General features: G+C 47.7%; 1 protein-coding gene across 1 annotated transcript; it reads left to right on the top strand.

Annotated features, from left to right (window-relative positions):
• The first annotated feature begins 16,775 nt into the window (after positions 1-16,775).
• On the top strand, positions 16,776-27,070 carry SIGLEC15 (sialic acid binding Ig like lectin 15). The gene is made up of 5 exons (XM_059834326.1): positions 16,776-16,827; positions 20,081-20,464; positions 23,682-24,041; positions 25,540-25,570; positions 26,974-27,070. Exons 1-5 carry the CDS (start codon positions 16,776-16,778, stop codon positions 27,068-27,070), a joined length of 924 nt encoding a protein of 307 aa, XP_059690309.1.
• Positions 27,071-27,431: the final 361 nt, after the last annotated feature.

Here is a 27,431-nt window from a genome sequence, read left to right as displayed (position 1 = left end):
TAAGCCACTCTCATTGCTTCTGTCTGATGTGCACAATTTTCTCCAAGACTCCCAGTTCCACATCAGGCAACTGCCCCAGTCTCCACCATTTGACACCGGCATGTCTCCTGCCCCCCAGTACCCTCTGCTGCGGTTCAGCTGCCCACTTGCCTTGGCTGCAGCCACACACCTCACAGTCCTGCATAGGATTTGCTATTGGACGTAAAGGGAGGGAAAGCATGAATGACAACTTAAGACAAGCAATCATGGGATGCTGAGCAAGGACCAGCACCTTTTTGTCAGCACAGTTTACTCCTCTCCCCTCCCAAAGCAGTGCTGCTTCCTCACGGAGCCCAGGGCATACTGGTAACACCAGCAGTGATACCAAGAAGTGGACTACAGCCCTCATTTCCCCTTCTCCCAGCAAACCAGTATCTGGGCACGTGCACAAGAGGCCAATATTTAGCCGTGCAGCAAAGGCACTACAACCCTGGTGACACTGAACTGGGAGGAGGAAAGGTTCAGCCCAGGTCACCTGAAGACCAGACCCAAGAGTCAGCTGCAGAAGCAGGACCAAAACCAGGAGGTATGAGTGCAGCACAGCAGCGTTCTAGATGCTGAAATCTGGGGACATGCAACAATACAACCTCCTTTATCTTGTCCTCCAGGACGGTTGCAGGTTTTATTTGGTTCTACCATGTTGTACATGAAATAGAAACAGTCTAAAGAATGCTTGTGTTGATATTTATCTAACCTTCTGAATCCTGACATTGAGTATAGAACTGACAGAGAATTTGGCCATAGCTAGGAATAATTCACCCGCTAAGAAAGACGCCAGCCACGAGGAAGCAGGGCTGTGCATTCAAAAGAAAGACTTGATTTCCCCCTCCCTCAGAGTATAAACATCGCAAAGGCTACTATGGCAAGTGAATTGTTAGATGCAAATGAACATCCTTCTCATGCTTTCCCTTTGTCTTGCCATGCAAATGTGCCTTCAGGTGGTAAGGCCTTTTTTTGTTACCAGGAGTTCAGCTTACCTGAGATGTTGAATGAGATGGGGAAACAGTATAATTCTCAAAGTAAAAACAACCCAATGACTTCAGACCCTCACCCTGCTTATTCTCAAAGGCACAGATAGACCAAGGTAATTGGCAATTAGTTCCCCATGCATACAAACGGAAAGCGTTTAAGCTGGAGTTGGAAGCCTTAATATTTCATAGAACTGGGTCAGAAGAACTGGGCTTAGGTCCCCAAAGGCTACATCCATGCTGGTGAGTGGAAAGGATCAGGTGCTGGCACACAGACACCCACCCTGCTTGACTGAGCATACATGCCCTGGCACCGTCCCAACCTTTGCCAACCAGCATCCCCCAGACAGTGCCTAGACACAGCTCAGCGAGCAGCATGGACCTCTCTTGGCTCCTCAGGACTTCCTACACCGGCTAATATTTAAAGATATTTCACTTGCAAAGGGGCTCTGAAGGTTAAATTACCTGCCCGGAGGTTGAGCCCTCCTGACTTGCTATCACATTTCAATGCAAGGTAAGACAACTTTGCTTCATCGCGTTCCTGCACTTTTCATCAGCGAGAGCCCTTTCACGCCTAACCGTTTGCAAGCGCAGCCTCCCGGTCCCACACGGACTGGGGTTTAACTCCGGCGCTGTGGGGCTGCTGCCCACCCTGACTCCATCATCGGGGCCAAAGATGTCCTTGGCACACCCGAGGGGCAGAGCACAGGAGACAGCGCCGTTGAAGCCCTGCCCTTTGCCTGACACAGAAGCACTCACCTGGGGGCAGGAAAGAGGAACAGAAATAAAGAGGGAGAGGGAACACGGGTAACTCTGCAACCTGGTGGTTCTGGGCATCACCCAAGGGTATCGCCGAAGAAGGATGCCGGCGAGAACCAGCAAAAGGGAGGCTGAAAGGGCAAACAAGTGACAGAGGTGCTCATGTTGCTTCATGTGCTATGGCAGGAGCCTCCGAGGCTGGGGCATCGAGAGCCAGTCTGAGACCGGATGAAATCCAGCCCACAATACCAGGATTTATAAACTGCCCGAGGGAGTGACGCAGCTTGAAAGCTGGCCCCAAACACGGAGCACATCCAAGCGCCATGAGAAGGATTTCTCACAACAAATTCAAACGCTTAGAAGTGAGCAACGAAATCAGCCCTGCGATCAAACAGAAGCACCGCTGTGGGAAAATATGGCTCAGTTGCACTTGCAACGTCGGAGCAATTGCTTCCACTTTTAGGCCCAGTGAGGTCAATGAGATTATTTTTGCGGGTAAAATAAAACAGCGTGTGCACATGATTGCAAAATTGGGAGTTCAAATGCAAACGCTTCCTTTCTTTTGACTCCCATGAAAATATACAGATTAGAAAATGGATGGGAACCATGGGCTTGGAAAACTGACAAACTACAAATCCCCTCACTTTAGATTAAACATTCTTGGATCGGTCATCAGTTTAATCGGATAAGGCTGAGATCAGTGCGAGGTTAAGGATCAGGTTTGGTAATTAGTATAATTAAAGAAATAATACTAGGAAAAGTGCGCCCCTGGCATGGCGCACTGGGAAGGGAAAGAAGGAATTTCTTCATGTGGAATTTTCCAAAGAGTCCCGGTGCCTCAGCCATAAAGGAGCTATAAAACACATTGTGGTATGTAGTTTTGGAGGGGGAGAACATGATACTCTAAGAAAATCAGCCACTCTGGACTCCATTGCTGCAGAAAGGATTTGCTACAGGTGAAGGCACTACTCATAGCACTATACTGTACTGACTATGCTCTCATACCACATGGACATACCAAAGTGTAGGACAACCCAGCAGTGTAGTTTTCAGCTTTATAGAAAACCTTTTGATGGTCTCCTAACAATAGATTACTTTTTTATTTTAAAATAAATTAAGGGAATTAAGGGTCACATTTCTATCTTTGAACTTTCTTTTCTATTAAAGACACCATTCCGATAAGCTCATGCTACCTTCCCTTTCCATATTCGCTGCTTATGAGCCACAGAAAGAGTAGGCTATTTAAAGAGACAATAAAACTTGAATACAGCTTCTAAGAAACAGGGGGGGAAGTTACAAACTGAGGTGAATAGAAGTAACCTCCCTGATCCCTTCCTGCACTGTCATTGCAAGCTGAGCTGGCATTCACTCGCATGCACAGGGTAGGATGTTCCGTCCTGCTGGCAGGTTACGTTCTGCACGTGTATCGCAGAGGTTGCAATGTCTATGAAAGGCCCTGCACATGCCAATCAAACGTGCAGGGCAAGAATTACACGTCTAGAAAAAAGAACAGGGAAGAGCAGATACCTCTCTAGATTTCAGGAAAAATGGTTCAGAACTCCAGTGACCTACAAACTTAACAGCCTGACTATCATTAAGGATTTGCGCTAAAGCTCTGGGACTTACACCAAAAAAATCAGGATGGGAACATGACTTTGTACTGAACACCCTGCATAAGAATCCAAGATCTGTGCCTCTGACTACACACTTACTGGGCAAACCCCCTGCATTTTTCTTTCTCATCTCTAAAAGGAAGATGTACCAAACTCTTTTTCAACTTGTCTTACCCGTCTTTACCCTTTAGATTTCTCTGTGGCCCAGCAAGCTTGTCTCCTGCTGCGCTCTCTGTGATAGTAGTGCCTGGTTATCACCAAACGCTGCCCTGCTAAGGCCTAAATACACCCCGTTTGACTTCAGAGACTCTCGGTGAAATGCCAAACTTTGTAGTCTGGTAGCTACAAACACTTTATACAATTCATGGAAGGAAAAGAGAGATTCGAGGCAGAGAGAGAAGCACTTCAGTAAAAAAATACAACCCTCTCTGAAATAGCTAGCTACGTAGGAACAGCTTATCTTTCTCTGTTGACTACAGAAGGGGCTGAGAGCAACTAGACGTCCACTATAATGACAATCAACTTAGGTGGGACAAATCTGGGTTTTAAGGGTAGATCCACAAATGGTCTACATCCACGAATAAAACAGCTCCCGAGAGATACCACGTGACTCTGGCTAACAGCCAGCTTAAGCCTAAATTCAAGATTAGATCCTCAAAACCCCTGCCTAACTGTGCTTTACCCATAAAGTACCCAGAAGACCACATATTAAGAAAACTAAATTTAGGTGTCTATGTGTTGGCATATATGTGTATTAAGAGTTAAAGTCCTACTCCAGTCAATGAAGATCAAATCAATGCAATCCATGGAGTCCAGACAGCAATTCAGCTGGCCAAATGTGGGGGTCAATTTTAGGGTGTGCTGAATCGCTGTCTAGACCCCATGGACAATATTGACTAGAACTACGCTGATCCTAACAAAAGCCTGGATGACTACTCATGCACATACACCAACAAGCAGGTTTATCATCTTGGGAGATGACCCCACTCACATGCACAGGTCCTTGCTCTTGGCCATGTCCAGAACCATCTGCATCCTAGGCCACTCATGCCTGGCCATTAACCCTCTTGAATGAAGTGCTCCTTCCACTTAACTTGCCTGAAGAACCTAATCCAGCAGGAAGCATGAGCATCTCAAAGCATGTTCACAGACCCACATACACAAAAGGAGGAAGAAGTGGTGTTCCTTTCTCTGTCCTGAACTGGTATCTGTATTCAGCACCAGACCACATAGATATATACTGCCCTTATCTACCTTGCTATATGCTCTAACTATCTCACGTTACGCATTCACTTGAACAGAGACTGAAGTCTCTACCCTGCTGTGTCATGAGTACTGGAAGTCTACTGAGAAAACACGAAACAGCTTAGTGGCCTAATTCTAGATGGTAGATCAAGCAATGGGCAAAGGCTCTGAGGGGCTTGTGCCACATCTTCCCCAAAGCCTTCCTACAAGGTAGTCCAGGAAGCTCCCTGCCCACCATGATGCTCTCTTGGTTCCCCGGTCATGCCAGTGAATCATGAGCAAAGCACTTGGAGGCTAAGAGGTGGACCAGTGAGGATCTCAGCATTTTTGCCCTTCTGAGAACTGAGCTTTCATATGATAAATAGCACCACAATCTAGGGAGCAAGATCCTATGGAGGAGAGCAGAATCCATCTAGTTTTGTTTCAGGCTGTGATTCTGAACCCTGGTTTCTCACACAAGGAAAGAGAGAGGGAGGTGGAAAGTCATGTCACTTTGGAGAAAGCAAGAACATAATTTGTAAATGGAAAATGCTTATTCTCTAAATAAAACTGGGAGTGGGTCTTTATTAGTCTTCAAAAAAACAGAATGGAATTACACACTCAAAATATGACATTTTCTGAGGTTTAACTTTTCATGGGAAAAACAAATACAATATTGATTTGTTTGTGTTGAGATGCTAAAACACGAATAGGACTCTCAGCAAGCAGTCAAGGGGCATCTGTCTAAGGCCTCTTCACTGCTAGTCTGTAGAAATGCTGTCACCTCATCCGCCAGCCCTAGCGAACCGGTCATTCATCTCATCAGCCATACTGATGCTGAACACCTTTTGTGTGGGTAAAAAAGGTAGATGAGGTTTTGTTAGTGATGACAAACAGGCCACATAAGTAGCAGCTTGTGTTACATCTGTCTCCCCTGACCTGAACCTTCTCTCATCTGCAGGACAAGAAAAATAAGAAAACTTCCTGTATCTGGAATTGCTATTCATTTTTCATTACACATCCCAGCTCATCCTCATCTTCCCTTTGCTCTCTGTTGTTTTCCTCCGCTCACATGACAGAGAACACCTACAGCGAGTGGCAGCATCTGACAGCAAATGCAGGATCCTCAGTCACCTCCTGCTGCCTGAAATGTCCTGCCTTTACTCTCAGCCGGAGGAAGATACAAGTCTTCCCTACATTCATGCACTCCCTGCATACAAAGCAGCAGTTTCTACCTGAATAGGAAGATCCGGAATGATAACCCCCTTGCTCATCACTTCAGCTTAACCCAACAGATCACTTATCTTCAACTTACCTGCGAAGTTTAGATAAGGGTGACTTAACACTACCTACACAGAGAATATCTTTAAAATAAAAACTCTCCCTCCCTGGAGAAAGAAATCCCACTTAACAGCAAGTGTTGTGCGGTGGTGGCTTAGCAACATGATGCACCTCTGTGTGCAACTTCTGCTCGCAGTGCCTGGCAGAGCTAGCAAGCTTGCTACATGTAATGAAAGCAAGTTCTATCCAAGAGACAAGGAACACAGCAACAATTTGGAAGAACTGCAAGTTCAAAATAAATCCCCTAAGGGGAAACTGAACTTCTGCCTTTTGCCCCAAGAAACTCCGTCCCATTTTTGCCATCCCACCATGAATGGCTCCTTGAGCCCTTGCTCCCTTTTCCATTTCCCCATTCCTGGTTTGCTCCCAGTGTGTTGTTGGTGATGGACATTGTCACCAACCCCTCTGGGGAAGCGTTCTAGCTTGTCCAGCACTGTCAACCACTTCAACTTCACTAACCTTTGAATATCCTTAGCCAGAAGCTCCTCCAGTTGCTACCAGAGCTTGCTCTGGGGCTCTCCCCACACGCACGTTCCTGCCACAGCAGTGTCCATCCGTAGGTGGCCAGAAGCAGGACCCTCGCTGGAGTTCACTCAACCCTTGCTGCCCTCCGCAACTCGGTGGAAAGTACATACCATTCATTTCTCTCCTGAAACACCTAAAGGCACAGGATTTCATCTCCGTGGGGTGGAGAATGATGAAAGATGTGTGACCTGGCAAGAGAGTCCACAGCACCAGAGACTTGCTCCACCCGGGTACAACAGCAGTGCTCCCAGAGGGCTAGGACAGCAACAAAACTATTACAGAGGCATTCAGTTAAGACTTCATGCAGGCAGATTACATACCATTTGATCACCCTTTATCCACATGATACAGAAGACACTGTTTGATTACACTAATTTAACTGGAAAAGACAAAAAAATGGATTCAGGAAAGAGAGGATCCACGCAGCAGTGCGGCAGACAGACCAGCCCACCCAAAACATAGCGGGGATTTTATATAAGGGAGCTTGAGATTACATTTAGCCAAAATATGAGTGTTACAGCTTTGGGATGAATTTGCCACATAATAATTTTTCATTTTACTAAGCCAAAGCTGAAAGCTGATACAAAGCAAAGAGAGAACTAGATGAGTTTCGAAAGGGCAAATGCCCACTGACATACCAAATGATGGATGTTGTGAACTGAAAGTTGTGCTGGGGATTAAGAGCAGAATAGCAGGAACAGAGCAGAAAAGGAGATCTAGCCTTATCCCTGAGATGTTTGCAGGTGTGCTGAAAAGAAGCAGAGGGGTGTCACAGAAATAGGTTACAGCAAATGTGCTTCAGAAACAGACTCAGTTGGATTGAGACGTCCAGATTTTCTCCACTGAATACCGAAAGCTTTTTTTTTTTCCTTTAGTACAGAAATGTTTTATATTTTGCCTGCAATGAAAATTCCAGAAGAAGAACATTCCCCTGACTGGTACCTCCTGGAAGCTGAAGTTGTCTCTCATCTTCAGCACAAACAAGCAGCAGGTGCCAAAGAAGGAATTACACAAGAGGGATGCAGTATTCATAGCTTCAGCCTAAACTCTGCTGGGACCTTGTGGGATGGTCCTTCACAGCAAGTCAAACCACCCATGAGTTCCTTTCCAGTATAGCTGAAAACCACAGCTGTAAGCATTTCACCGCCTGCCAGGGTGGCGATTCTGCAAACAAGGAATCCACAAGACTCGCATAGACCAGCCAGGCAAAACCAGTGCCACCCTTCAAGCTAGAGCACACGGCAGGCCAAGGGCTTTTGAAGCCTACGCTAGCAGAGGAGAAATGTCAGCAAGAATGCCGTGCAGGAAAGGTACATTGTCCTTACAACAATCCTTCTCCCAGAGGAGGCCGCTAACCCGTATGTTGCAGATTTGCGTAATAAAGCTAAGGAGGTAAGAGAGGCCCCATTTGCGATGTGACCGATAATCACGCCGGCGAGTTTTGCGCGTTCATTTTTTCCATTGTCCTTCCAAAGAATGATGGCTATTTGTGAGACTTGCAGCACCCTGTGCTTTTAGGTGAAGCTATGAGCAAGCAACGAAAGAAATGCACCCAAACAGCTCTGACTTCAGACGTGTGGGGTTGTTCATGTGCTCCTCAAATACACATAGCCAGATTCCTCCCAGTCATGGGAGATGTAACCACATACCGGTGCTGGAGAAGACAGCTGCTTTCAGACATGTCACGAAGCCATCCAGGATTTAAGTTCTTCCGGGAACCCATCCAAAAGCATTCAAAGGATAACTGAGAATCATTTATACGCTCAGAGAAAAAGGGCCAAAGGCCTAATTATTCAAAATAATCAAGCCTGACAGGCAAATGAGTGATTGTACCTCAGAGGACGCACATGTCTGTTCTTCCTTCCCTTGTTAAGTCATGGATTAATCTTTCTACAGTATGATTATCTGTAACAAAGTAATGCCTTTTGCCCACAAGGACTTGGCTCTGTTTCACCGACGTTAGCTAGATCAAAACCCCTCCGTATGACACAGTCACCTGCAGTCTACTTGAAATCCTACCTGTGGATGGCCTTAGTCACCCAGCTCCCCAACAGAAAGAGAAACCTCCTTTCCCCTCCTACTGCTGGAAACTACAACATAGGCAATCTAGGCAATATTTTTAACTCTTTAGGTACTTAAGGACATGCTGCAACAAGGCACAGGGATTTTCAGACACACCAAGATAAGCTCACACCCAACCCAACAGATTGTGGAAACCCCAGGAAGAGTTTGCCTTCAGGGACTGCAGAGTCTCTCTAGTTAACTTCGCTAAGGTCTCTGAAGAGGTCATATGAGAAGCAGGGATTTGTGAGAAACCCGCCTGCCTAGAAGTGCCGTAACTGCTCGTTCCATTCATCACGTCCGCTCCTAACCAGCATGTTCCCCTCCCCACCTGCTTTACCTGTTTCCCAGCTTTAGACTACCAGTATTTTATTTACCCTGCAGCATGACCAAACTTCATCTCGCTTGGTGCCCTGGCTTCATCCTACTGTGCTTTAAGGCAATCTCTTTGCAAAAGGGACCATGACCAAAGGTCACAATACATAACGGGAGTTCAAGATTGGAGAGGAGAGAAATGCCTGTATGGAAATGTCCACCTCATGGAAGGGCCATCCTCGCCTCATCCCCCATCCTCTGCTGTTCTCCAAGACTGCAGCATTGTCTTTGCCCAACCCCAAGGTGCATCTCTTCTTCACCCCATTTTCCCACTATGCTTCCTCAGCTTCCCTCACTTTGCCACCTCTGTGTCAAGCAGCTTCCCTCCTCTGGTGCAACTCCGTTTTCTAATCTTGCCTGCACATGCACACTGAGCTTTCAACAAGGTCCTGCCGGTGAGTCAACAGCCACTTGCACACATGGTTGTGAGCAGGGTGCATTAAGTGATGTAAATTGATCTATTGTTTGCTTCAACCTTGTGTGTGGTGAGAAATAATAGGAACAATGCACTCCCCATAACACTTCTCCTCCACGTTATCAGCCTCTGATCTTAATCCCAGGAGTCAATGTCATAATCCATCACTGTTAATGAGTGTGAGCTCCCCTAGGCAGGGGCCTTATCTCACTTGGTATCTAAAGGGCCATACGAGGTTATGGCAACAGTGCAATTAAGTAAAGGTTACATTGGCCTGAAAGTGTTAGCATTGGTTCTTTGGGAACACTTCTATGTTATCAGAGACCAGAGGAAGTAACTGCCTTTATATGCTACAACTCACATGTCTTTTCCTGGCACTTCCATCACTGGGACCTTCTGACCCAGCAGATCCCAGTAGAGAAACTGCCAGCTTTGGGCACCTACCAACAGAGACACGTGCAAGTGTTGTGGCTTGAAGGCAGGACTGAGCATGCTGGACACATGCTCAAAACAGTTTGCCATTTATTGCCATTTATTGCCACTTAATGTTCCATTTACTACCAGAAACATTTCCTGAGGTGAAGGTAAAGAGTAAACACGCAGGCAGTAATACTTTATCAGTATGTCCTATTTAGCTCTGTTGCCTGCATCAATCAAAAGATCGCACCCATTGAGCAAAATGAACTCTAGAAGAACAACCCCAAATAAGATAAAACAGCAACACAATCCCATCTTCAATCTGTCTTCTGGGGAACTCCTGCCATAAAGAGCAAAAATGATTCCTTCTCCTGGCTCTTCCAGGGGCAAGTCACTCCATCAGGGCAAGGAAAGTTGCTGCATTCATCTCACCTAATTCCTGTGCCAGCTAGAAAGGAGCTGATCTTGCACTGACAGCCTCTGCCAAGAATTCAAGTAGAAGTCTCCTCTTTCAATAGTACCTACACTACTTGCCCGTCATACAGGTCACGACCTACCTACGAAAATTATTTGCAGTGGTCCGCTTAAAGGCAAAAGGGTCTACAATGCCCTTAAAACACACTGGCCTCTGCCTAAGACTCAGCTGCAGCCTTAACTGCAATGTAGACAATCCTGGGACAGTCAGGTCAGGGCCATCAGAGTATTGCCTCCGGGCACAGTTCATTGGAAAGAGTGATCACTCAGCCTTGCCTCATTTATTACCTCAACAGCTTGGCTTCACGGCTTCAACTCACCTTTCCTCCCACGCTCGCCCAGCGTGGCTGAGCAGGGGCTGCGGGCGCTGTGCCTTCCCTCACGCCTTCCTACCACATACGGTATTTTAGTACCTAAGTCAAATCCAAGTTTTGGAATTCATTTCAGAAACAAATGGATGAAAACAATCTATGTTATACTAGAAGTTATATACCAGGTCAAATTAGAAGGTGCAGTGGTCTCCTCTGGCCATCCAACCCACCCTTGAAAGCCATCACTTTCAAACACATGTTGGGCTGTACTTAAGAGCAAGCATGATGGCGAGATACCCGTGCAGGATGGAAAACCTGTGGTTGACACTTACAGGTGTGAGGTGAGGAGCAGTCAAAGCACCTCTGGAGCTGTACAGTGGAAGATAATGCCAAGAGGAGAAATTCAGCTGAAGTTTAACAGTGAGCAAGGGGAAATGGTTGAACAGTCCAGGCCTTAATCACATTTCAGACACATGACAGCTTGGGGCACTAAAGTTAAAAAAAAACAAACAAAAAAAACCGAAACGAAGAAAAAACCACCAATGATGTCATCACAGCTATATTTTGTATTTGGATCAATGAAATAATATAAACTATCAGACATTAGGAAGGACAAAGGACAACAGAACGGTGTGTTTCTCAGAGAAGATGCCACACTGAGCTTCAGTCTAGAGAGGCTGGGTACAGGATTTCAGGCAAGGCAGAGCATGCGTAAAAACAAGAGGTAGCAAGGTATTCTCTAGAGGCACATCCTATAGAGGTGCGTTTCTATTCATTGCCACAGTCTAAGTGTTTTTGAATCTGCTTCGAGTCTGCGAAGTGAGACAGCACAGAGGTGGTGGTGGCCAGAGCTCAGACCATGCATCAGCCCCATTGCTTCACTGGCCAAGAGTGTTGTGTCAAGGAAAGTTCAAGTCCTGCTTCAGATACCATGTAGACTGAGGGATATAACCAGCCCACACTCCTTCCCAAGCTGCAGCATAAGGGAGCGCATCCCTCATCCCAGAGAAGGGCTATGAAATCCATAGCTGAAGGAGCATAAATCTCTTAAATCACCAGCTGTGCACGTTCAGCAGGGAAAGACAGAGCACATAAATCTTCACAGGCTCACTCTCAGTAGGAAGGGTGGGCAGGGACTTCTCTTCTGGTGGCATTTCAAGCACCTTTAATCAGACACATCATTCGGATTAGACTAAAGGACAGGTTTAGTGCCTCTGTCTTGCCAGCTGGCTCACCCCCTTGCTCAGGCTAATCCCAGCGTCACACAGAGACCAGACCATCGGTGCTTATTTGGATAACAGCATGACCAGGGTAGGGGAGGACAGTCCATGGTTGCTAAGCTCACTTGGGTCCGAGGAGCGTTGGGTTCAGTCCTAAAACTTTCTATTGCTATCATTAAACAAGTACACATATATCCCTTGCGAGTCAAAGGACTCTTAGGGTTGTCATTCTGAATGGCCACATCAAGTGTTTCAGGGCAAAGCAGTGATGAAATCAGGTGTATCTACACTGTTGGTTAAGCTTGGGACCAAACCCAGTGCTGAGATGAGACAACCCTACCGTGAACTCTGCAAGCCTGTAATAAAAGGTTGCCTTATCCTGAGCTCGAGTGCTGCCTGGAGAAGGCAGACACTAGTGTTATCATGGCCCCAGGCTCATTCTCTCAGTGGTTTTGACTTACCTTGGTACCAGCAAAGTTGAGCATACCACGTCCCTGCCAAACCCAGTTCTTCCTGGTCATAGCAGAGGCTTTGTACAGGCAGCAATGGGGGCAGAAACACACAGGTCAGGGAGATCAGACCTCTTCTTCATCTCAACACATGGATGTGACTGCAGAAGTCAACAGACAACAAGTTACTAGAGAGACGCTTACTATTTCTTCTTCCATCCATGATGCTCTGCTCATAATAAGATGCAAGCTATGTTTTTCATACAGTAATTGCCCACTGGGTGAAATGTACTCAAATATGCATCTAACTTTCTTTAGCTGACATTCACTAGAGGCAACGAGGGCTCACCAGCACTCCTGTCGCTGCTCCATCAATTCACCGCTGCAGCTTTGGTGATGGAACAGCCCAAGACCTTGCAGCGACGATACAGCAGGCAGGAGAGTTTCCCAGGTCAGGAGCATTTGTAAGGAGCTAAGCAAACACCACAGGCAAGCAACCCAACCTGTAGACATTCAAATTGGATCAGCAGGAGCTTGACGCAGTTGTGACCGTGCTCTGCAGCAGCTCTCGGCGCCAGGAATCAGGATCAGTGTCACCTACAGGAATGGTGTCTGGCTTTGACACCCTCCATCCTTCCCACCCCTTCTACGCTCCTTGCACTGTAGGTATACCTGTTGATTATTATTTTTTCCCTCCAGCTCGGTGAGGATGAAGTGGTAGCACAGGGGAGATCGGCAGCCCACAGCAGCTCCCTGAGAAGCTCAGCACAGCTCAGCTTTCTCCTGCTCAGCTGGCAGAGACCAGGCAGAGGAAAAATTCCTCTGGCCTCCTGGCTTCACCTCCCAGCTACTTCACAGACCCAATCTCTTCAGGGAAGAGTGCCAGATTTGACAAAGCATAAGGCTTTTGCATCGAACATGTGCAGACTGGCACACTCAAAGGACGACGGGCAGGACTTACACATGCTGCTGAAGCAATTGAAGTAGAAAACCTTGGAGCTGGAATTAAGACCCAAAGGGCGGGAGGGGGAACAAATGGCTCCACTCTGGTCCTTGAATAAGCAGGTGCATTATTAGCACAGGTACTGTCATACAGAAAAGCTCATCGTGGAGGTCCTCAGCAATATATGTGGGACCAGGAGGCACGAGCTCTGCTGTGCCCATCTCCAGCTACCTCTTGCAACCTGGGTGCACATCACCACCCCCAGGACCAGACAGATGCTCAGATTGAAGCAGTTTTAACACTGCGGTCAGTGGAGAAGTGTGCAAGGCGTCAGAAGCTGCTCCACGCCAAGTCCAAAGGGCTCAGCTAAGAAGCTGCTCTCTGCCAACGCATGTGATGCAAAGGGTATCGCTGAACAGAGGGCACATCTGCTAAGGAACCATCCTGGCATGCTTCTGGGTCACCCGGCAAGTTTTGTCAACCACCCATAACAAAACGCTGTAGGAATTTCTCAGAGAGTTAGGAGAGGTGAACACTCTACAAGAGGCCAGTCTCTGCAAGAAGTCAGCCATCTAGGAAAGGTTGAAAGGAGCTGGGAAGTGCTGTTGGTCCGGTAAAGCATTCATATTGGCAAGATACAGCCACTGACCACCTCAATCAGTTTAGTTCAACATCATTCTCCCCTCCTACCGTGCTTTCTCCGGCAGATCGCGCCTTTAATATGCAGCCTATATGGTATGGCGTGTAACTCCTTACAGTGCCACTAACATATAGTTACTGTAGTCAAAGCAACACCCAGACACCCTGCAACACCCTACATCTCTCACCTCTCTCAGTGCCTCAAGAGGCCATCACCTGGACTCAGGGCAGACAGAGGAGGCAAAGTCCAGGGAGCAAAGGCTGATGTTGGCACTTGCTGAAGGCAGTTTCATTTAGTCGGTACCATCTTCCAAAGGTAACCTTCAAAACGCAGGCCTGCTATTCACAGGACCAGATGCAGCCATAACGGTGACGGGGACATGAGATACTCCCCTTCAGCTGCTAAAAAGCACACCATGAATTGGCCATACCATTGGCAGGATGGGCAGATGTCTCCCTATCCTTGGCTGAAAACTTGCCACTGGCCTACGCTCGATTGCTACTTACTTGTATTGACAGGTTCCTCTAGTTTTTGTTTGGAGGTTCTTTTTATTTAAATGGGTTCATCCATTTTTGGAGTGGGAAAACCCACAAATTTCCATTCTCTTCTCTTTCTCCAAATTCCATGTATTTTCATGGCACAAGAAAGCATCGGTCTCTGGGACCAGATCTGTGATTGTTGCTTCTGAACAAGCACTGAGGGAAGATATTAGTAAAGTAGCATAACAATTGCTGTCATTACCTACAGCCCTTCAAAAAGATTTACCAGGAAGAAAAACAGAATTTGATGAATATGGAAGTCATCCTGGTTTTGACGTTGTACCAGAAGCAGCCCTCCTTACAGAAATCTTAGATGCTATTTCAGCACAAAACTGGAAAAAAAGGTCACGGATAACAGAATCCGTGGATCATATAGCCATGGATGGTTTTGTTTACAAAATTTTTTGGCTGATTCAAACAGTTTGCAAACATTTTCAGCTATACATTTTCAACTCTGCATTTTCAAACATTAAAATGCTCCTTTGCAAATAGCTGTCTCGTAGTCTGAAAACAAAATCAGTTTAGAGATAAAACCTGAAGGATTCATACTTCAGCATTGATTTACCAAATATTTGTCTAGGAGATGCTGGAGTAAAACATTAGAAAGGGAGAGGTTCACACCAACTGTTAACTGCGGCTATTCTTCGCCTTGATCATTTATGCTTCACTGTAACAACATGTTTTAAGCATAGATTTCACTTTAATCTTTTACTTCAATCTACTCAGACCCACTGGGCCAAGAAGGGTGAAATGCTTAGAGATAGTCACAACACTAAAAAGTCTACATCACAAATAGATAAAATCAAACCGTATATGGAGGAAAATGGGGAAGGTACACAGAAAAGACCCATAACAGATGGGATAGGGATACAGGCCCCTTATTTGCTGTTTCCACCACCTATACCCTCAGGTTTCTCTGCTGACAATGCCGTGTATTATTTTTTACAGCTATTAAGGACAGCTTGCAAAGTAGTTAGAGCACTGGGTCCTGATCCTCCTGCTCCGGGAGAACATGCATAGGGACAGAGCAGGGCTCTAAGTCATTAGTTGAAATAATACCACCCTCTGCTGAGTAGCGACAGGTCCAAGCCACCATAAATAATAGCTAGGTACTCTCAGAGTGTCCTTCAAAAAGCCTGGGAAAACACAAATCCCTCCCTTTACAGACACTCTAACTTTGGCCAGAAGAAAGAAAGTGTTCAGAAAGCAGCGAACACACTTAATACTACCAAATCTCCAAGTCCCTCTTCTAGGAGCTTTTGCACAGCAAGTTAAGAAGGGAATATAGGCGGAGAGTTTAAGAAGAGGTGAGGAGCAAAGGGGAGCCCTGGCATCTCTGCTGGGGGAAGGCGCTGGCTCTTGGCACCCCGAAAGCGGCAGCAGCGACTAAGCAGCAGCATCTTGCATCGGCTCTGGGAGCCCTCCAGTGGCTGCGCACCCACCGCTGCCTACAGCGGGAACCGTGTGGGTGCTGCTGTCCCCATCCCCAAACTGGAGAGAGGCAGCGGGACCCTCCAGCGGCATAGCTGCCGAGGTGAGAAGAGGGAGTCGGACATCAGGCCCCGCTCCGCTCTGAAGCAAAAAGCAGCAAACCTCAAGCTAAAGCCAGGGTGGGAATACACGCTCCAAGGTTAAACTTAACAACGTCGCAGGATCTCTGGACGGGAGACGGCGTGGAGCGGAGCATGGTCAGCTCTCCACAAGCCCAGAGCTCTGCAGATGAGCAAACTGCAGAGCAAGTTTGCTAAAGCTAAACGCAGAAGGGAAGAGCAAGCATTTGCACAAGGATTCTGGGCAAAAGCTGGAGCTCAGCTTATTTCAAACACAGGTTAACAACAAGGAGAATGATTTGCAACTCATCAGGCTCATGGGAGAGAGCAGGGTACCAGGGGACTCCAGAGCTCTCATCCGCCGCACAAATGCTCAGCTGGTTTTGAAAGAAGAGGGTTGGTTGGTTGGGTGTTTTGGTTTTTTTTACACCTCGGGATGACAACAACCAGTGAGCACAAGGGTTAAAACACGGTTGGCTTGCAGCCTCCAGGTTCAGGAGGATAAACTACCTCAAGCCCGGAGAGCAAGAGTCTCACTTGTCGCCTCCTTAGGCAGATTGCAAGGACTTTCTCCAGATCGGCGAGTTGGTAGCACTTGAAAGCCGTCCCCTCTTGCACCATCACACGCAGGGAGTGGGTGTTTGCAGCCCCAATCTGCAGTCCCCTTCCTTTAGATGGAAAATGGTAATACTCTGATTCCCTCTGTTGGATTTCTCACATGACTGACCACAAAACTATTAATATCTGAATCCAGAGCTGGTTCAGCTAGACGACTCATTCCCTCCAAGGAAAGGAAAACCACAACTTCTTCCATCCCTGGAAAAACATTTTGTGACTGCAAGACCAGCAGCTCAGATGTAGTAGAGACAGTTCTGGTTTGCCGATACACCTCGGTGGAGAACATCAACCAGCATGAGAGAGTTCAGTTTGTTTCTTCTGTGCCTCCTTCACATCTCCAGGAAGGGTGAGTTCTGAGCTTGCTACAAATCCCTGTCTGATCAGGGCTTTTCTTCTCGCTCTAGTCAAAGTGCCAGGGGTACAATAAACTCTCCAAGAATTGTACCATCCATCGTGTTGCTTAAAAGGATCCTGAAATTCCAGTTGCATGTGAGAATACTGGAAAATCTCAAAGGCTTGACCCTGCAATTGTCAGAGAGGTCTTTGGCTTGGGGTTTTTTGCAATTTTTGCTTTTTTAACTTGTGCAGGGAGTTCATCTTCATCTAACTCTTCCCCTGCAGTGTCAGTTGGATGCAGCATTTCCATCACCACCCAGAAGTGCTCTTTCGCATTCCTAGGAGTTTTTATGCAACAAATACAACTTCCTCCAGTTCCACTGAGAACTTAAGCTCAAGTTTAACTTCAAGTATGCACTTAAGTTCCATTAAACTCAATGGGATTTGTTTAAATATACTGTCAAGCAGTGTTTGCTAGAACAAGGCTAGTGGCTGTGGTGGTCTCCAGCTCTTGATCTTGTTATTGTCTTCACGACCTTTCCACTGACAGCTAGCAGATACACTGACCTGACAACGCCTTTCAGGAGTTCCCTCGTGCAAGGTGTGTAGGCTATTTGCCTATGATCTTCTCTGTTTCTTGTGAGATCTTCAATCCCAGGAAAAAAATGGAGGCTGAATATTAGCAAGAGGAGGACATGGAAGACATTTAAGGTCGAGGTTAAATTATACACAAGATGCTGACTCCCTCCACTGATAACCTAGGCAAACTCTGTTTCCATAGAAATGGGTGGAGCTGGTGACATTAGAAGCACTTATTTTTAAAATTATTTCTCAGGTGGAAGGCAAGGGGATGTTTAAGTGCTAAAAATAATGTTCTTTGCTGAAGATTTTAAAAACATGCAAACCAAAAAGGTGGCAAAGGAAAACAAATCATGTACTCAAAAAGCACATTATCTGCACTTCTCCAAAAGTAAGGGTTACAGTGACATGCTGTAAAATAAACAAAACAACATTAAATAAACTAGAAAGCAACAGCATTTTTTTTTTTGTTTTCGCTGCCAGGTCCTTGTGTTCAAAGTCCATGAGCTTCCTGGAGCTCCTGTGGCCATGTAGCCCTGTATATTAGATTACCTGGGCTGCAAAAGGTACTTATAGAGATACAAAGAAAGACAAGGCAGCCCTGACTCCAGACCTCAGTAATCAAAATACCAGCTTGGCGCTAATTCCAGATAAATAACTTAATGGCAGAGAAGCAATCCTACGTTGGCCTTTGTCCATTGTGCAGCGCACAATAGATTAAACATGAGCTGCACCGCCACCGAGGTATTTATCAAATAGCACGGAGAACAGATACATGAACAAGCAACAAATCTTATCTCAGTGTTTACATGATTAAGCCGACAGCTGAATGCCCACAGACCACAGTGCAGTCAGCTAGACCAGGGATGGGCGGCAATTATTTATGGGATGCCCTTAACATTTTTCGCAGTTATTCTCAGCTATTGAGGGGAAAGCTCCTGATTTAATGAAGCCATCAAGTGAGTTTTATAAGACAGGAATGTAGCCACAGACCTTCCTGAAGCCACAATCTGCTGCTACAGCTGTTGCAGTTAGCAACACAGTGGATAGATACGCGTATCTATATGGAAACTACTGCCTACAGGTGCTGTTTGTTGATGCTGTTGGTTCCTGGGGAAGGGAAAGGGATGAGACCTTGAGTTTTCCCTATATACTTCCAAGGTGGGGAGCGTCCATTCAGGTGAAGGATGTTTTCATCACTGGACAGAAATGTTCAGAATGGGTCTGGTGGCAGTGAGGTTCAGCCCCCCAGATTGTGCTAGGATTTACCGAGACCAAATCTGGCCAAGAGAGCAAAATCCCAACCGTTTGTGACACCTCAGCTGGAAACCTCAGGATTTCCCTCGCCGTGACAGCAGGACAAGGCCTGTCTGGGAAGAAGCTGGCAGTTAGAATCCAGGTAGTGACAACCCGCTCTGCTAACAGCAAGATGCTTTCTTTACTGTCAAGGGCATCCTCCTTCCTACGACAGGAGCTGATACAGGGAACTTGCTGGTCCTTGTATGATGAGTATCTCCAAGTCTTTATTCAGATCCTGTCATGACTTATGAATAAGATGCTGCTTTGCGATGATAGCAGCATTGATCGTTAGAAGCATCAGCTGTGAGTACCTTCTCCGGGGGTAACACAGCCACCACCTGATTAGCGTAACAAATACTACAACATACATAGGACTCTGTGTGTGCACGCACTCAGGTGCAGGGCTGCTACACTTACTGCATTTCAGTGCCTAAAGCCACCACATCTCTGAATAGACACAAAACTTGGATTTTTAGGTATTTTTCTTTTTTTTTTAATAAAAAAAGAAGTCAGACATTTATAACAGACATAAATGTCTGCTAACTGCAAAAGATTGTGTTAAACAACTTAAGATGCTATTGTTCATTTTACAAACAAAAGGCCTGCTTAGGAATTAAATCACTTTCAACATGAGATAGTCAGTCCCCTGAGCTCTGCTGCAGACTGGTACCGTATCTGGTACCATCTGGAGTACTGTGTCCAGTTCTGGGCTCCCCGGTTCAAGAAGGACAGGGAGCTGCCAGAGAGGGTACAGCAAAGGGCTACAAAGATGATTAGGGGACTGGAACATCTCTCTTATGAGGAAAGGCTGAGGGACTTGGGTCCTTTTAGTCTGGAAAAGAGAAGACTGAGGGGGGATCTTATCAATGCTTATCAATACTGCAGGGGTGGGTGCCAGGAGGATGGGGCCAGTCTTTTTTCAGTGGTGCCCAGTGACAGGACGAGAGGTAACGGGCACAAACTGGGTCATAGGAAGTTCCACCTAAACATGAGGAGGAACTTCTTTCCTTTGAGGGTGGCAGAGCACTGGAACAGGCTGCCCAGAGAGGCTGTGGAGTCTCCTTCTCTGGAGATACTCAAAACTGTCCTGGACACATTCCTGTGCAACCTGCTCCAGGTGAACCTGCTCTGGTGGGGGTTTGGACTAGATGATCTCCAGAGGTCTCTTCCAACCCCTGTCATTCCAAAAAAAAAAAAAATCTAGCCACCGTAACTGGGCTATGTAATCATCTGCAAATCCTCAGCAAGAAGGACAGCACAGAGCCCACCAAGGGAACAGAGCATCCATTTTCTGAGCAAGAACACAGCAGGTGCAGGAAGGACACTCAATTTCCCTCTTGACCACTCCAGATAAATCAGTCCTGATCATCTCTTTTTGCTTCTAGGTGTGCAGTCCAATGGCTGGTCCGTTCACGTCCCATCTGATGTCAATGGTGAACTTGGGAAGATGGTTATCCTGCCCTGTACTTTCACACACCCCTACAAAACATTCGACCGGACCCTCACCGCCATTTGGAGGATCAAGGAACCTTACAACGGCACGATAGTTTTCAAGTGCATTAGTCAGAGCGCCAGCGAGCTCTGCAAGACTGCCGTCAGCTACAAAAACAAGTACAAACTGCTTGGCAACCCTCGGCACAAGGACCTTTCCATCAGGATTGACAACCTGACCTGGAGCGACAGCGAGAGATACTTCTGCCGGGTGGAGTTGTCCGGAGATATCCACGACAAGTATGAAAGCAGGAATGGGATAAAGCTGCATTTGATTGGTAAGAGGGCACAAGAGCCAAAGGAGGCAAAGCCACCCCGCAGGGAAGGGAGAGCCACAAGATGAGGAAAGTGATGAGATGGTAACAGAAGTTGACCTGAGATGGTCTTCCAAGGGGTTGGCTTTTCCAGCTCTGGGGGTAATCTGTAACATATGGGCAGGGAACACTCATTGCCTTCTGCAGTCTTCCAGTATGAGGTGATGCGCGCAGCGCAAGGAAGGGAATAGGAACAAAACTGGTAAGGAAATAGCCAGGCTCTGGCTGCCGGGGTAAGAACCAGCCCCAAGTCCTGGACATCCATGCTCATTGCAGGGGGGTTGGACTAGATGACATTTAAAGGCCCCTTCCAACCCAAACCATTCTGTGATTCTATGATGCCACTTTGTCCCTGCGGCACAGGATCTGTGCAGGCAGCAGAGAGGCAAGCTGGGGCCAGCAGCCCGTGAGGTGGGGTAAAAGATGTCCTTGTTATCAGGATTTAAACTGGAGAGCCTTGGTGCTGAGTATGTGTTAGCGAATGTAAGCACAAGCAGGCCTGGATGGTTAACAGGAGTTTGGGAAGACAAGATAGCCAGCATTCATGTGCCATAGGTCCAAACTCCTCTGGAGCAGGAAAGGTTAAGTACAAACAGCCTGAAAACCAGCTCTCATCAACACATGTCAGACTCAAGGAGCTGGCAGTCTCTATTAACACCTAAAGCTCCTTGGGCTTACCTGACCATTGAGCTACAGCCAGATTAGAGGACACAGGGAGGAGCTTCACCTCCTCTTGAAGGTTCTTACTGTCTCCAGCTTGGGCTGAAACACTATTTTGAATCCTGAGGGGGAAAAAAAAAAAAAAAACCCCTGAGCTCTTACCCATATCTGGCTGAAAGCAGCATCTCCAGCTGCCATGGTCACACTTAGCTAAGCACACCCAATCCTGTCCCTCTGGAGAGCACACGGTCTGAGGCTCCTCCAGTCATTGCCACAGGGGCAACAGCCACAAGGCAAAGCATCGTTGAGGCAACACTAGACAACAGTCGCACAAGGTGCAAAGTCCATCCACAGGGTGGATGTCTGCATGGAAGTGACATTTGGATCCCCAAATAAGCTTGGGACCCATCGCGATAGCTGTCGGACAGACGTACACAGGGTGTTGCTCCTTCCTGCGGAGTCTGTAGTCTGGATAGACACAGGGAAGGAGAGAAATACAGAGGAGGTGAACCACACAGCAGCCAAAATCTGAATCTCAAAGTCACACACTGCCCGTCAGCTCCCACCGAAGCCCACGCGCTGCTCATAGTACAGAAACCCAACACAAGAGCCCACCGCTGCAGCAGGACTTGTTTTCTCTGTCAGCTGAATAATATGGCTGAAAAACCACCTTTTAGAGCGGCTCAGCACAGCAGAGACACAGTAGAACAAGCAGAGGTGAGTCTCCAGCACAGGCACACAGCCCCGGCTGTGTCCTTTCGTGCCCAGGGCTTCTACAGTGCCCGTGTCAAATGCACCCCCAGGCTGTGATGTGCTTTGTTCAGACCCAGAGTTCAGTTATAAGGAGACCCTGTTCAGGAAAGCGCTAACCCCATCTCCCCGGGTGTGCTTGCAGTTCGAGGAAGCACTAGGAGACCCAGGTGGCCTCGGGAACAGACTCAGACTTCACCCATGAGTGCAAAGGTGCCGTGTGTTGGGTCATTTTGCTCGTGAAGTGAAACTGCCTTATGCCTGCTGTGCACTGCGGGCATCCAGATGGGACCTGAAGACAAGCTCTGTTACTTCTTGGGAACTGCTGTGTAGTCGAGTCACGTGGAGCAGCTTCTAAGCACCTAGACACATAGCATGACCAAGGGTCTCCTTCACTTGGAGCAGCTCCTAAACACCCACACACGCAGCATGACCAGGGCAGGATGGCAGCAAAATCTGTGTCTCAGGGGCTGCCCAGATTTTAACATTAGAGGAATGATAACATAAGCAGATATGGTACCCAGGCTGCACCCCACTTTGGGAGTGGGCCCCGGCAGTATGAATGGGAGGGGTTAAACAATGCTTAAAAGGTTAATTTAAACACCAAAACACGCAGACACGTGACAACCGACACAAGCTTTCTTACAGATCCGTCCTCCAGCCTCAAACTCCTCCTGCATTACATAGACAAGAGGGAAGAGATGCTGTAGGTGGTTGCAAGCTATGCATTTGCTGTCCAGCCTGACAAAAAATAAGATAAATATTGAACTACTTTTCCTCCGTGAGGACACTCATTTAGTTCCCTTCAGTTTTCACAATGTCTTTAGGAACCAAATGCATTAAATGGGCCAACAGGTCCAAGAGGAGAGGACCAACGGGTGAGACAAGCTTGGTCATATCAACTACGCTTCCTTAGCAGACTAGACAAAAGATGACATGTTCAACAGTGCCTCTCAACATTTTGCATCCCCCAAATGGTCTTGTTCATTCAGTCACACAATCCCATACGCTACAAATACAGGGTACAAAATGAGTGGCCCTATCTTGGTACCCCAAAGCAACCAGGAAGCTACACCAGCTATTGGGTTGGAAGAAAACATCAAAAAGAGGTTGTAGCAAAGAGTGGAAATGTTCCCTATCAATAATTTGCCAAATCTGGCAAGTTTCAGGCACCGAGCAAAGGGCTGGCACAAACAGATCCCTCTGTGTGTGCTCTGGAGGCCAGAAACCAAGGGAACAGCCACGAGACACTTGCAGGAGAGCACCATGGTTGCCTTGTCCTGGACCACGTGCATATGCAACCGGTCCAAAAAAAGGTCACCAGCTGCACCTGTGCTTAACACAGCAGATGGCACCGGGCTGCGATTCACGGCGGAACTGCAAAAAGCAACCCATCTTCCCGGAGGATTGCCCTGCTACAGCACAGTGCCTCTGCCTTTGGCCACCATGGAAGGTCACAGCAGCTGAAGTTGACTGAAGCTCAGAAAACTGCGTAAGGCACTGCAAGGATAAAACACAAAGAGAGTACACATCCTGGCACCCAGGCTTTGCTGGGTGAATCCCTTTGCTCCTCTATCCAACATAGGCAGGGTGGGGAAATCTAGGGAAAGAAAGTGCCAAGAAAAACAAGGAAGGGGAGGTTTGATCCCAACATTACCCTGATATAACGCACTGAGGGTCCACCAAGACCAAGCGCTCATTCCAGGTGCATTGTGTTAGACCTGCCTTTGAAACCTGATGCACTTTCCCTCCCCTGTTGCGATTTCTGCAGCTGCCCCCAGGATCATTAACATCACCGTCAGCTCCAACGGGGATCGCACCTTCCAGGCACGCTGCACTGCCGAGGGGGAGCCAGCGCCCGCTCTGACCTGGACCGGACCGCCCTACAGCAACCTCACCTCCATCACCAGCATGAACCACCGTGTCACCAAGGAGCTCCGGTACTTGACCCATGATGGAAAATATACCTGCACTGCTGTCAACAGCCACGGGAGAGCAGAGGGGGCTGTGTACTTCTATAAATTCAAAGCATCCAACAGCTCCTTCTTCCTGATCCTGATCTTTGTGCCGCTGGGAATTAAAGTGCTCATTTTGCTGGTGATACTGGGCTTCACCGTTTTCTCGAGAGGAGGTACGTATCGCTATTTCCCTCGCTAGTCTTCCTCCATCAGGCTGGTAACCAGCGATGGGATGCAGCAGATAAAGTCAGGCAGGAGGGACTGTGTTTGTTTTGGGATTTTCCACCCTAGAAGAAGGACTTTTCTAATGGGAAATCTGAGAACAAGTAAGAGGGACCTCCTGGCTGGCTGGTCACAGCCTGTAGACAAGAGGTCTCCTTCAGGAAGGGATATTTGACAAGCCAGAGGGAGCAGGAGTTTGCCTGCACCCAAGGAGAAAGATTAATAAACTAACAGATGGGCAATTGGCAGAGAACCCATTGCCTACACAACCAAAATCTTAATTTTTTTTCTTGAAGCAGACTAATTACTACCTCTTCTCCTGTAGCCCATGGGCAAGATTTATCTTTGCTGCATCCCACACGATGGTTTAATCTCCTGGGGTAGGCATCCTTGTTTTACAGACCACTGCTCTCGGTCCCTCGGGCCTCGCTACTCGGGTGCTTCCTCGTCATTAGTGAAATCCCATCTCCCAGCCACACCAAGGCCATGAGAGCAGGGAAACCCCAGCTTGTAGAAGATGAGCATCAGCTCAGGGACTGAGGGATGAGACCTCCCAAGAAGCCCAGAGGCTGCAGGCCCCCAGCCCATCATCCCTGCTGTGCAATGGCACAAGGAGGAGGGGACCGGGAGGGACTCTGGGCTCCACCTTGCAGGCTGGCCACACCTCGAATTCTGTGTTCAGTTTTGGGCCCCTCACTCCAAGAAGGACATTGAGGTGCTGGAGTGTGTCCAGAGAAGGGCGACGGAGCTGGTGAGGGGTCTGGAGCACAAGTCTGATAAGGAGCGGCTGAGGGAGCTGGGGTTGTTCAGTCTGGAGAAGAGGAGGCTGAGGGGAGACCTCATTGCTCTCTACAATTACCTGAAAGGGGGTTGCAGAGAGGTGGGTGTTGGTCTCTTCTCCCAAGTGACTAGCAACAGGACAACAGGAAATGGCCACAAATTGCGTCAGGGGAGGTTCAGGCTGGATATTAGGAAAAATTTCTTCATTGAGAGAGTGGTGAAGCACTGGAAGAGGCTGCCCAGGGAGGTGGTGGAGTCACCATCCCTGGAGGTGTTGAAGGAACATGTGGACGTGGCACTGCAGGACATGGTTTAGTGGGCATGGTGGTGTTGGGTTGGTGGTTGGACTTGATGATCTTACAGGTCTTTTCCAACCTTAATGATTCTGCGATCTGTAGAGACACTCTGATGTCAACACCTTGCGAAAGCCACTGCTGGCCTCAAACTGTAGAAGCTATAAGACAAATCAGAAATGCTTTGCTCCTTATATTCTAGCGCCAAATTCCCACCCTCAGGAAGGAGAACATGTGCCTGACAAAAGGTCTTCTCCCCATTCACCAGGTTGACAACCGGCCTCCAGTGCAGCTTTCCAACAGCCCTAGGTCAGTCCTGGCTCCCCAGCTCACCCCAACCACATTGCTAACCCACATCTTCCTTCCCACTTCACAGGTCCCTCCTCTGCCTCATCCAGCCTGGCCCGGTAAGGACATACTGCCTTCTACTCATGTTATCCAGCCAGGAGGGTGGAGATGGCTAGGGAGAGAAATGCAACGTGTCCTTGGTCTCAGCAACAACCTTCCGGCCCAAAAGCAGGCTCCTGGGACAGGGACAGGGTTGGGCTGATGGCCAGGGGAGCCAGTGTGAGGGACCAAGGCTTGGGCACTGCTGGGAGGAGGCTCTGGCTTGGGTACAGCCGAGAAGAGACCCCGCTGATGTGAAGACAACTGACTGGGGCAGCAGATTGGAGAGACTGTGGCAGATGGATGCTGCAGCAGCAAGGGGCTAGCAGAAGTTTAGGTGGACCACAGGGCCAGACAGTGGTAGGAAGCCACATTATACTAGCAAAAGAACCAGCCCCCCCAAGGGACAGGTGAGGGGAACAGGCTGGGATGGCATCTGTGGCAGGCTGATGAATGATGAATGAGAGAGGGAAACTCTGTGCAACAGAAATCTTCCCCCCACACTGCACCCCAGTCTCTAATGGGGCAGAAAAAGGGCCCATATCAAAAAAAGGCCTGATGAGCTCTGTTAAGTATGGAAGAAGGTATGGAGATGCCGAACAGCCCACCTCAGAGCCAGCTCAGGTGTGGAAGGGCCCGATGCTTTGGCTGGTATCCATACGACGCTCCCACAGTACCTTTGGCATTTCCCATTACCCAGCACAATGCTGTTCTTGACCACCACAGCTGTCAGGAGTGTCCAAGCTAGAAAGGGACGGGGTGAGGGGCGGAAAACCTGACTAAAACCCAAAACCAACCCTTAGGCTAAACCTAAAGAAGCTGTATCTGAGGTCAGCATAATTACATCCGCCTGGGACTGCTCCCTTCCAACCTGAGTTATTCTTATGTGACACTTCCTTCCCCCACCTCAACCAAGAAAGATGGCCCTTTCAGCAGGACAGTCAAGTGTACGGCATCAGGACACAGCCAAAGAAGCAACGGGGAATTTAATCCTACAGTTAAATTCATAATAATTATTTGCAAAAGCATAGTTTTTGCTGATTTAACAGTGTCTAACACTGCACCCTTGATAATATTTGTATAGATACGTACATAGATGAAAGCTTAAAACTAAGATCCTCCATGCTCTACACGAGAAGATCCTTTTCGGGAGAGGTTTGCACACCCTCCTGAGGCTCTGAGCAGCAGGACAGTAGTAGGAGTTAATGCTAACGGTGTAGGAGAGCAGTCTGGATGCTTTAAGATGTAAAACATTAGATGCAACTCAGACACTTAAAAACTACCTGCTGCAGAGGGGAGGATCCGTTTCAGACAGCATTGCCAACACTTACTCTGACACTCCTTAACTACTAGTTGAAGCCACTTACAAAGTCTAGAGCAGCCAGAAATGTGTCTTCACCTTATTCACTTCTTCCACTGCCAGGCCACAGCTGCAAGACTCCACCTACGAGAACTTTGACCGCAGACACTGCGGCAGCCAGACTTTGCCGACAGAAGGAACAGCATCGAGATGCAGCTGAGGACCTGGGCGCTCCCATCTGCACCCGCTTGCACAGTTCGAATTCCTGTCTGCTCTGTACCAGGGTGCCTTTTCCCAGTGAACTAAGACTGATGCCGTTGACTGATGCCCAGGAGGTCAAACAGGCCTTGCAGGTGCATGTTTTCCATCCCTGCTGCTGCTTACAAGCAAGAGAAGCCTTTAAAAGGGAAGACAGATGAAAGAAAATTAAAAACAAAGAGGGACGGAGCTGGAAGAGCAGAAGAGGATCTACGCAAGACATCAGTTCTAACCAACCTGTGTGTTTTTAGCCCATATCAGATAGTGTTTAGTAAGCAGATAACAATTTACCATTTTTGCACATCTTTTTGCTTTGGCATTTT

Source organism: Gavia stellata, chromosome Z, assembly GCF_030936135.1.
Source record: "Gavia stellata isolate bGavSte3 chromosome Z, bGavSte3.hap2, whole genome shotgun sequence".
Classification (NCBI taxonomy): domain Eukaryota; kingdom Metazoa; phylum Chordata; class Aves; order Gaviiformes; family Gaviidae; genus Gavia; species Gavia stellata.
Note: the sequence above shows the minus strand (reverse complement) of the source record. Positions and strands in the feature narration are given on the sequence as shown.